This window comes from Syngnathus typhle, linkage group LG15 (genome assembly GCF_033458585.1).
Source record: "Syngnathus typhle isolate RoL2023-S1 ecotype Sweden linkage group LG15, RoL_Styp_1.0, whole genome shotgun sequence".
In the NCBI taxonomy this organism is placed as follows: domain Eukaryota; kingdom Metazoa; phylum Chordata; class Actinopteri; order Syngnathiformes; family Syngnathidae; genus Syngnathus; species Syngnathus typhle.
The window spans coordinates 1,646,482-1,658,642 of NC_083752.1; the positions used below are offsets into that span (position 1 = coordinate 1,646,482).

Below are 12,161 nucleotides of genomic sequence, written 5' to 3' on the forward strand. Positions count from 1 at the left end.
GAAATATTAGAGATTTTGCATCGTGCACTTTTCAGCTGTAGTAATAAGAATAATGTAGAAAATAAATAAATAAATTAAATAAATTAAATAAATTAAATAAATTAAATAAATTAAATAAATTAAATAAATTAAATAAATTAAATAAATATGCATGCATACTAGATTTAAGCCTGCCTACCTTCCTCCCTCTTTCATCTATGAGACAAGCATCTTTGGCTGTTTGGATATTTCTTTTTTTTATTGTTGCTCATTTCTTTGTTCTCACTCTCACCTTGCAGCTGTCACCTTCTCCAAATTTGCCATGTGGAAGACAACAGCCTTTGCAATATTCAATATCCGATATAGCTCCCATCTTAAAAGCCTCCATTGTGATGCCCTTGGCTCAAAAAAGATCCTCGTGAGTCTGGATAAGAGGACACTCAATATCACCTTGAACATCTTCCACTTTGGTTTATATCTTTGCCCTTTAAACTGATGGTGTTGATTCAAGGACAAATTAGATCCATTTCCAGTGGAGGAAATTGTCTAACATGATTTTTATTTCATTTCAACACCAAATGATGCCATTGCACTCATAGGTTCTTTCACCATTTATCTTTATTTTCATTGAATCTTGACTTATTGATATGAGAAATGCTGCTGCCTTTTGATCAAAATTATTACTTCATAATTATTACGTCTACAAATGTTGGTTTGGTTTTCGAGGGATAAAAAAGATTGTAATTCAATTTGTGAGGCTTCAATTGTTCGAGAAATATTTCTCTATTACCAACAAATGCTTCTAGCAACTCTCCCAACAGCGCCCGTTTTTATATCTTTTGTTGCTGGAATAATCACAGGTGCGACAATCTCTAGATATCCTTTGTTGCGTTCCATTTCAGCGTTTTCTTTCAATTTTGAGACAAATACGCTTTTGTCTAAAGGGTGAATCCATTAGATTTAGTTTGTTAACATATATTTTTTTAGCTTATATTCATATACAGCGGCTGTTGTTGTGGTCAAGGTCAGCGGGAACTCACAAGAAGTGTTTCTGGCAAGATCTCAAACGTGTACACTGATTCTGACTTTGCCCTACTGCATACTAGGGAATTTGAGCTTTTTGTCCAAAAGGTCAAACTTACTGTTTGCAAATGCTTACCACGGTGTTTTTTTATTTTTTATTTATTAAATTGTGCTTTTCAATCAACATCCAAGGGAGATTTGTCATCTCGATCAGTGTAGTTTTAATTTACAGTAAGTTCAAAGGCAACCGCTCTGGACCCAAAAAAATTGCGTTCCGCCTCGATCCATTTTTTGTTCTTGGTCATACATCATGGTCTTACAGCTCAGTTGAGCTCCAGTCCCGACATAAAGGTCAGCAGCTCCGGGCTGTCCATCTGTCTGGCTGCACTTCTCCTCTTCTTCAATGCCTGCTGAATGCCTAAATAAGGAAAGTTAGAAGACTCGTGCTGGAAAGGTCATGCCGCAACGCACAACGGAAGCGTGGAGGAGGCATTCATTCCTCCTATATATGAAAAAAATAAATTTATATATATATATATATATATATTGATTGGTGGCACAAGTCCAAATGATTGCCGGGAAGCTCTCCAGATTTGATTGTTTGGCAAACGTGGGCTCTTGAAGGTAGAGTGAGCAAATGGCTGTTGAGTGTTTTTATTGGAACATTCAGCTCATCTGCAGCGTCAGCCATAGTGGGGTTAAAAAAATGGACGGAAAAAAAAACCAACATGGCATTTGCTCAGAGACAATGTCAACCTTCAGGGCTCCGACTGGTTGTAAATGAAAGAAAGCTAATTTCCCTGTTGCATCACTCGCTAATGTCATGCAGATGAGGACGCTGTTGACCTGTTTCAGCCTTGGCATGTCATTCAGATGCCAGGGCAATTAATTCCACCGCTCCCCCACTAGGATTCCCACCCCATGATCTCCTCACAACCACAATGCAGAGCAAGCACGTCGGTAAGGATTAAGATAAACGCAAAAGAGCGGGGAGGATATGAACATCCGAGACAAAGAATGTGGAAACGCACCCTTCGGGGATCGACTCCAAGAGAAAATGAGCGACAGAGGGCGAGTGAGAGAATTGAGCGGCGTGAACTGGAAAAGAAAGTAAGGGAAAGCTTCGTCTTGAAGAGAAGATCTAAATTTAGACATGGAAATCAGGGGAGAGCAGCTGCCTGCTTTCCTCTGGAGATACATTTAAATCAGGTCTAGGTGGCCAAAAGGGAGGAACAAAGCAGCTCTTCCACTGGTCAATTAGGCACACAGAGGACTTCATTGTTGTAATAGAACCATCATGGTGCCCCCTTTGGCCCTTTCTCTCCCAGTGGACTATTCATGGAGTGGAGTTCCTGGATGTCATTGGGCCTACTCCTTGTGCAACAATGTGTTACTTGGAGAGGGGCGGGGTTCTTCTCAGAAGGACATCCCATCGTGGAATACAAGCAAACAAACCCATGCTAATAAAAGGACAGATTTGGAAACAGGAAATAATGGGAGCCGCAATAATCCAAAATAGCACCACTAGAAAACATTCCTGAACTTTACGGCTATTTTTTATTTTATTTTAGAAAGCAACTGTTGGGCAACTCTAAATAAAATAAAAGCTTAAATTGCATCTTGAATGTTTTTATTTCTCTCCAAAAGGGTCAAAAGAAGTTAACTACTGTATAATATAACTTGTTTAACCTTCAGTCCAATTATTTGTGATAACATGCAGAGCCCTCCTCAAATATCATCGGCGAGAGTCCGTCGGCGTAGACAGTCGACTCTTAACTTTCCCTTTGTGACCAGAGCAGATGAAATGAAATCCATTCCACCGGGCTGAAGGGTATGAACGGGCAGCCCGTCGGCGCAAGCTGGGGGGGGGGGGAGGGGGGGGGGAGGGGGGGGGGGGGGAATGAGGCAAAAAGTAAGTGATGTGCAAAGAGGAAGCAATAAAGAGCGCAAGGACAGCGACGAGAAGCTGGTAAATCACGGGGCAGAGCACGCCTCATGCAAAACTGGCATGAATAAAACATATTCCTCTCCTCCCAAAGCTCCGATCCATTTGCCTCCTCCTCGTCTTGCCTCTCTATCTCTTCCGTGCATGATTAACCTTGGGAGGCCTTAATCAAGGCTGGAAATGACCCGTGCTCTTTGACTTACCCTTCAACTCCTCCCGACAATCTCCCTGTCCCGTTTTTATTTCTCCATGCCGGCCATTTGTGCGTTTGTTTATCTTACCTGGCCTGTCGAATAAAGTATCTGGCAGCTACTCAACTAAGTCTTTCATATTGACTGTGCTATTTTTCCCCAAATAAATTCCTCATTTCTTTGCTCAGTTTTTTTTTTTCTCTCTCTGTATGGTCCTATCCTGGGGGGGTTAAGATGAGAGTTAAGTCAGGGATGAATAATCTTCCTAACCTAAGCCTTTATTCACACAGCCTTTAAAGCCCATCCTCTGGGGACGGCAACAGGGATAGATTTATGGTTATTTTTATTTACTTGTCCCCGCCTCGGAACACACACCAACGCGACACATATAGGGGCAGAACGGTGAGCTAGTGGTTAGCAAATCCGCCTCACTGCTCTCCGCATTCCAAAAGTCAGGGACGGCATAGAGACGCTAAATCTTCCGTGTGTGCAGCTGAGCCGGAGTTATCCATTGTGCTCCCGGAGCTCTCCGTGGTGCTGAAATGCTTTTTGTCATTGTGGTGTTACCTTGCTTTTGTGTTTATGTCCTAGCGTCACTCACAAACGCACACAGGTCCCCGGGGAGCAGCTTCTAATTTGTTTTTCTCCGTGTAGCGAGCTTTCAGGGTCGTCACCGCAACCGTGGTCACCTATGTTGCGGGTCTCATTGACTGCGTGCCAAAATGTGTTCCTCCCCCCCCCCCCACACACACACACCTGCTTTGCTTTTACACCTATATAACAAATGAAGCGTCATGTCTTCTATTGTCTCTGTGTCGCAGGCATCAGCGGCCAGCATCCTCTGGTTCAGAATGTCACCGTGACAGAGGGCGGGACAGCCAACATGACATGTCGCGTGGAGTACAACGACAACACCTCCCTCCAGTGGTCCAACCCGGCACAGCAAACTCTCTTCTTCGGTGACAAGAAAGGTGAGTTGACTCAGTTAAGGATACAGAAGAGGCCGCTCGGATAACATTTCATTTGATTTCATGTGTTCAAAACATAATTCCTCTTACTTCAAATTCATTTTCTGTTGCACGTTTTCTCATTAGCGTGGCGGCTGAACCGGAGCTTATCTCAGTTGACCTTGGGTGAAATCTAGGTTGAATTCATAACTAGGGACTTGGAGCACAGGTGTCAGAGCCAGATCCAACCTCCACCCCCTCAATTTTGCCCCGTAAATCGTCTGTGTCTACTTCATGCGCCTTGAAAATATCCATCCCAAATTCTACAAAGCATTTGAAATCTGACTCCAAAATAGGTTTGAACACAAACGGTGCAGCAACACATGTAGACAATACAGCCAATATATTCTTTCCCGAAATGACAACTAGCAGTGCAGCTTACTGAGGATAGTCTTCATATGCAGTATACTGCCCCTGGTGGAATACACCAGAATGAGCAGTACAGTGTCTGTTGAAATGAAGCAAATATTTGGTCAAAAGCTCCAAACGAACAAATGAGCCTTCTCAAGTTGGCAGACGCTCAAAGGTTGTCCTTCCATTAGTGTCTGACCCCCATCGCAGTCACACAATATAGGCTTCAAACCCCCAAATGAACCTTGGCACAACTCAAGTGCTTCAAATGTTTGGAAACGTCTGTGGGCGTGGTACAAAGTCGCCAGTGTTTTAATAGCTAATAAGTACGAAAAGGTTTATTTCTGACCTTTTCCACTCTCTTCAGTTAAGTCCCAGTAAAGAGGATTCATGGATGTTATTTTGGAGGTTCAAGTCTGCTGACTGATTGCGCGGCGCCGCCGCCGCCGCCGCGTCTCTCGGCACCATTAGTGGAGTGTAATAGAGTATGAATCACACTCTCTTGTAAGTGTCCGGATTAAGCACGTATGGGATTTACACTTCTTCCATTATCCCTCCTCTCTGCCCACAGGCTCACTTGTCTGACTGTGTGTGTGTGTGTGTGCGCGTGTCTGTGTACGTCTGCACTTTTTTTTTTTATCCCAGAGACTGCGTGTACAAGCGAATTTCCGAGCGGTTCCGTCAGAGCGGCCGTTAAAAGCAGCCCCTGAACATCAAATTCAACAGTTGATGTGCTCTGCGGGTTATTCCATATCGCACCTGGCATGGGGGGGGGGGGGGGGGGGGGGGTTGCTCGGGGTGTATTCCGTGGCATTTCCAATGCAGAGCTGTGCCAGATTGGAAATGGAAAAAGCACCCGAAGACTCTCCTATTATCAGCAGAGCTACTCCTGAGACCCCGGAATTGCACTGCTTTTTTTTTTTTTTAGGGGTTTTGCCTGGTGTGTGTTTGTGTGTGATGATGGGGTGGGGTGGGGGTGGTTTGTCTTGCTCGACGTGCCATTTCACATGCTGATGGGCGTGCTGAGATGCGGAGTGTTTCCAAAGTGCCACTGGCAGTCTTAGAAGATGTCTGAGCTGCTAACGACTGCGAGCACAGTCGCTTGCAGATTAATGTTGCTTTTGCCTGCTGGGAGGAAGATGAGGATTAGGAGCAGGGCGCACTTTTACTCAAATACACAACCCCAGTGTGGCTTTTTAGATATACTTTTTTTTTTTTTGATCCGGACACTGTTTCAGCGTATTCATCTAGCAGAGGTATCAAACTCAAATTTGTCCCGCAGTGTCATTTTATTTGTCCGACTTTGTGTCAATACTAAAATTGCAAAATGTCTTCACTTTTGTTTCCAGCAATTTGTTTTACCATTCATCAAAGACGTATGCAGAGGTGTCCAGATTTGATATGGATCTGGGCTATCCATCCAACTGTTAGTCCTGTGAACTTTGGCCGTTGTTTTGAATGTCACGGCGAGCGTTCACGGAAGACACTCAGACCCCTCTTGTCACTCGTCCTTGCCGAACGCTTGGGCGACTGCAAAGTAGTGTTGTTTGAATTTCAAATAAGTCATTGGCACAAAAGTAGGCACTTTGTCCTCCTCGTCACGACGCTACTGAGGGACCTAATCTGTGCCTCGGCGGCAAGAGAGAGAGCGATGAGCGGCGGCGGGCGAGAGGGATTCTCTCACCGCTCAAAGGAAGCCAATATCCCTTTACAAATTGCCCTTTTGCTTTCGCGAAACTCAGGACTTGATAATGGCTTCAGTTGGTGGAATGTGACGTTTTTCTATGATCTCTAATTACAATATCTTCATTGCTCCCACAGCATTGAGAACCAATGTCTAATTACTTTTCCAAGACATATTTGCAGGAGTCGGTCGCACGCTCACAACATTAAGAGCATATATTCCGTATGTCATTTACTAGCCTCTTCCTTTCCCCATCCAAAACATTTCTAATTACATTTCCAATTTGAAGTGCTGCCCCCTCGATACACTGCTTGTAACTTGGATTGACCGGTCTTCAAAGCGGTGTTAAATTACCTTTGTGTTTATAATTAGTAGAGCAGAACTTATTTAGACTGCCACTCGTCAGACACACTAATGTCCTCTGCTGACTACACCAGGCTCTGCTTTTTCTTCTTCACTGTTTTGTCGAAAAGAAAATCTCAAATGGAAGAGCGTTTCATTTTTCTGGGTTTTGCACGTACAAAACTTGAATGAAGCAGGCGCTTAATGTTTTTTAAATGTTTAAATGCTGACTGTAATTATGTCTTTCCAACTGCATTGGCATACTAAATTAGTGAAAGCCAAATTTTGGTGAGGCACCCTCAATGTCACCTTCCGTTTGACTTTTTGACGTGTCAATTGGATATTGCCACCACAAAACTACCATTGAATAATCAATTTGATTTCCATCTGCTGACTGATTGAATCTGGTCAAACATTAAGATTAGCGTTACAGGTGAGCAGATAAGGGCCAAGTGCTCATTTCTAAGCTCCAATGTGCTGAATATGAAACTAATATGGCTGGCTGGCTCAAATCAATTTAGTTTGCGTCGGTGCATGGCTTCCTTTTCCGCCACCCGTACGTACACGTGTGTGTTGTGTGTCGCCTGCCAAGCCGCTCCAGCATGCAGCCATGGAAGCATTCCCAGTATCTCTACCTGAGCAATTTGAGGCAATAGGCTTGCCGGTAAAAAAGAGTTAAAACCTCACCTTGCTTCAAAGGAGGTGAAGAGAGACTTGTGAGATGCAGAATCTACATGTTTCAATAAACATTCCATTCCGTTCGCATGGCTCCCCCGCCTTCACTCGCTCATCCGCACGCACGCCGTCGCAATCCATGGCCGACGGAGTCAAGTCCCCCTGATGAGTTGTTGACAAGAAAAAGAGAGAGCTGTCGCTTCCAGACATCGGCGGCCTGAATGTATATTCAGAAATTTGCACTTTTCTCATTATAAAAGTGTGTCAGCTGAATGAGCAAACACCTGCCAGGGTTCTATACGGATGCGCTCGCTCCCCGGAGAGATGAAGGCAGCCGATGCGATGCGATGCGATGCGATGGCTCGCATGAGAGGAAAGGGCAAAGGGAGGAAACGGTTGTCGGGCGAGTGTGCAAACATGATGGGCTGAAAGCGAGTGAATTTACACGACAACTCTTTGCTTACGCGTGCACCTTGTCAAAGCAATCCTAATCGACCGATACGATTATCCATCCACTCTTTTCCACCCTAGCACTGAAAAAAAAAAAATAATAATAATGCTAATAAATAAATAAATGTCTTTGGAAGTGAATGAGTTTTAATAGCGCTAGGAGGTAAGGGAGACACAAAAAGAAAAGCTTTCTGGGCTGAAGTCCATTGTGTGGTTTTCCACTTTTCGGCCACAAACAAAAGAGAAATGATTGCCTGTTTTCTAGTCTGGTTCACAATCCAAGTGTTGTGAATTTGGAGGATCACTGGACAGTTTGGTGGTCTGGTGTCATTGTGCATGAGAGGATAATGGAGCGGCCATCATTATTTCGGGCACCCAACCACAAGATCAAGCCCCGTAGTGTTTTGTGGCTATGTTTTGTGTCCGTGTGTGTGCCTGCCTGCCTGCCTTTTTAAAGGCCTTGTCTGGTCAGGGGAAATGTAGTGGTTTTAATTGGGGAGAATACATAACCTGCATTTTAGTGCACATCTTGTATATCCCAGAATGCATTGCAGTTGTAACATTTTTTTTTTTGCTCCTTAGCTTCCACAAACATAGGGTTCTCTAAAGTTCAACACGTAGTTTAGGAAAATGACCCATTCCAGCCTGTCTCTAAAATCCAAGTGATGAAAGGGCAAGTTAAAAACAACATCAATAAACCTCTATGATACGTATCTGGAACTGAAAATGCTAATGTGGTTCTCGGGCTTTGCTTTCCTGCTGTAACATAATGTATTGCTAATTAATTTGCTTCGTCTTTTTTTTCCCGTTCCTGGCATCATAAGTGATTTTATTTTCAACTCATATGATGCTTTTCATGTTTCTAAAGGCAGCCGGAATCTGCCCTCACCAGCAAAGTGGTCCTGTTGCTTTTTGGCATGACAACTAACCACATTTATGTGCCTTTAAGCGCTGAACAAAAACACACCAACAGCTCTCCCAGCATAATTAAATGACTAACCCATAAAGTGAATGATCCGAATCAGGAGCATTGACTATATTTTCTTATGCTGGTCAATGTCACACGGGAGCTGGAGCCAGCTATGTTAACCGCTACATTGCATGTTAAATATGCACAAATTGTGGACGCCCCCCCCCCCCCCCCCTCTCCTCCTCCCTCCCCCTAAGGTGTGTGTTTCCCACTCGCGCTGATCCAGGTCATTTTGGAAGTCGTGTACCTTGTCTGGTTTGAAAGATCTTCCAACGAGCCATCTAATTTCAGCCAATCCATTTCAGTTCCCTCATGTTGCCAAAGTCTCATTAGGGTTCTTTCGCAGCCTTTTATTGCTCTATTGATTTCCATTGATGTCTTTTCGGAGGATGGCATCTTCATATAAGTAAAACTTTGTTCAAAGAGGTCGGGAAGATTGTGCACCGCATTTTTTTTTGTTTTCTTTCTGCAGGCCCCTGGTCATGTTTGATGTCTTTTGTACAAAGGTTTGCATAAGTTTGAGGACACATCTAGCTTTGTTCTATTCCCTTTTGCACAGGAGTTCTTTTGATTTCATCTCTATATTTATACTTCCATGTCTTTTTTTGTTGTTGTTGTTATTGGCCTTCAACTTAAATGACGACAAAAGAGGATGGAGTAACGTTTTTTTGTGTCTCTATGTCCAGCTTTGAGGGACAACAGAATCGAGTTGATCCGTGCGTCGTGGTCGGAGTTGACTATCAGCATCCATGATGTCACGCTGTCTGATGAGGGGATGTATACCTGTTCGCTTTTTACCATGCCCGTCAAAACTGCCAAAGCCTACCTGACAGTCCTTGGTGAGTAACTGACAACTCTTCTGTATTTCTATGTCTCTGCAATATACACAAACACAAAGCAGATGTGCGACGCTGCAAAAATGCTAATTTAGTTGAGGTTAATGCTTTCTAATGGCTGAAATTGTTTCTTTGGCTTTGACACTTCCTGCCTGTGTTTGTTTGGTGAATAGGACAAACACATTTAGTATGCTTAAAAAATGGCATACCCCTTGTCCAGCACCCCCCCCCCCCCTCAACACAAACATCTTTACTAATGTTTGTGATCATTGTCCTGCACAAACATTGTCTCATTTCTCGCCACTCGCCTTATTATCCCGCCAATTAGTTTTTGCTAATGTTAATAGATGTGCTCGTGCACTCCAGGCCCATTAGCTGTCTCTCTTTGTTAACAAGCATTCCGAGAATTACAGAAATTAACTAGACCCGCTCAGTGGGGAGACAGAGGAAAATATTTTTTTGCAACACTGAGCAATAGTTAATGGTGCAGACCAATGTTTTAGGACAGTGGCTGGATGAAAAACAGCACTTAAAATTGAAAGCGCTCTGAAATAACATTTGTGTTTCTATGCAAATATCTGAATCGGTTTTTTTTTCTATTTCTTGTTCTTTTGTTTTCACCTTCACTGAATGCGACTGCTTTGGCCTTCAAGGTGGCAGTGTGCTGAATGAGACAATTGAATGTTACCGCAAAACCTCAGTAACACGGTTGTCAATCCGTATCAAAAGAAATACGTCAATAATAAAAGAATTTCAAAGGGTCCCAACTCAAGTGCATTTGGCGTTGACATTTCATTGCATTGTGAAAGTAGGAATTCATTTGCAAAAGACAAACCGAAGAGCAACTCGCAAGGACTTTTAAGGTGCCTATAGACGAGGCGATGAGACAGCCAAGGCCAAAGCGAGTCAATGTCAATGTCTGAGTGACACGGCTTTGAGTCCTTCTTTCTGCTCCCGCCTGAGAAATATATTAAAGCCTGCGTCGGGAGTGAAAAGTACAAAATATATCGAGACACTGTGAACCTTTGAGAAAAACGGATCGGATTTGTTTTCCACCATTATTTAGTGTCCAACGCAATACATTTCAGACCCAGCCGCAATTGGTGGAAAATATTGTCAGAGCATATAGTTAAAAATGTTTTGGAATAATTTTACACTTCCCACATACTTTTAAAGCCTTCGCACCTGTTCTCACTCTCTTGCTTCAAGCTGTTTCAGTGTCACTCCCAGCTGAAGAGAAAACCAAATTGTATATTTCAACACCGATATGTTCAAGCAAACCATGTACAGTAATGACATCGAATGAATATCTGCTAGCTTAATGCTCCTATGTAATGTGAAACACCACTGACAGGCTCATTTTAATTAGCATAGATGTTAAGGTAAGCTTTACGTTTTATTTTTACATGATTTGGGCTTGGAGTGTATCTCAAAGCGCCATTGTGTTCATTCTTTCACGAGGTTGGAGCGTTGTGTGTGACTTCATCTCCATCCCTCAGGCGTGCCGGAGAAACCCAAGATCGAGGGCCTGATGAAACCCGCCTTGGAGGGCGATCACATCACTCTGACCTGCATGACGCACGGTAGCAAACCTGCTGCCGACTTGCGCTGGTTCAAAAATGAAAAGGAGGTCAAAGGTGAGGAACGTTTTAGTCACATCTCAATCTCTTTTTCATTTGAGAGCATTTTACACGACTGGAATACATCGAGATTCACAATTGATTTGTTCACTGCGATTATGAACTGTTGACATTGGGACAATTTTAAATAAAAATCCAGAATTATTATTTAGTAATCAATTAGCTGCCGATGAGTCGATTAACCATTGCACATCTAATAGAGATTGATAAACATTCAGCGGCAGACTAATTCAGACTAATGAAGTTGTCACCGTTGCACTTGTCAACATCGCAAGTTTCCTAATAAGATCGCAAACTCTTTGCTGTTGTCACGTCCGTTTTTGTTGTTTTAATTTGCCGAATTATACTGTCATTTCAAGAGGCCATTCACTGTTCTTAACTTCAGTAAAGTGGGTCGTGACTTTGCAGCGATAGGTAAATGCGGATCCCTGGATGACAATAGTTGAGAAAGAAAGTATAAAGCCTCAGTGTGCAGCAGTGGAAATAAACCGTCATCACACGGGTACACTTTGGTACGCAGGTACCTTCTTTGCGGGGGCTTTATAGCATCTCAGGTGCACTTTGCGGGGGGGCTTTACGGCAGCTCTGTGACGCTTCGTGGGGGGGGTTGGCCTCCCCTGGCTCGCTATAGAATGCAAACTCTGAATATTACATTGTATTTTCCCATACCGTTATGTAGGGCATATGGTAATCAAAACAGAAGAGAATCAGAAATAGTTTGTTATTGTATGCCACTGGAATAAAATCCACCTTGTTTAGGCCCATAATATATCTTTTTTCCACCACTTGTAGCCTCTCACTCAAAATAACAAGTTGACAAAGCAATTGGGGATCATGGGACTTATCGTCCTGATTTCCAGCTCGACTCGTATGTATATGAATTGCTGAAGCAAAGTACTCGAGTTTGATGGAATCTCAATCGAAATGTCTTTCATCGGCCCTCCTAAGAGCACTTGGGTTTCAGCCTTCAGTGGCTGCAGCAGATGTCACTTCTGATGAGAGTCAAGCGTGGATGTACGTCATGCACGTCCTCCAGTGGGTTCGCCCCGTTTTTCTACCGTGTCAAAA

General features: G+C 43.4%; 1 protein-coding gene across 5 annotated transcripts in view; it reads left to right on the top strand.

Moving 5' to 3' along the window:
• The window catches only part of cadm2a (cell adhesion molecule 2a), a 102,297-nt gene that overhangs the window by 70,908 nt on the left and 19,228 nt on the right, over nt 1-12,161 (top strand). For all 5 annotated transcript variants that reach the window (XM_061299738.1, XM_061299740.1, XM_061299737.1 and 2 more), the window contains 3 exons: nt 3,960-4,109; nt 9,304-9,456; nt 10,953-11,090. In XM_061299738.1, coding sequence (XP_061155722.1) covers nt 3,960-4,109; nt 9,304-9,456; nt 10,953-11,090 — 441 coding nt within the window. The remainder of the gene's footprint in view (nt 1-3,959; nt 4,110-9,303; nt 9,457-10,952; nt 11,091-12,161) is intronic.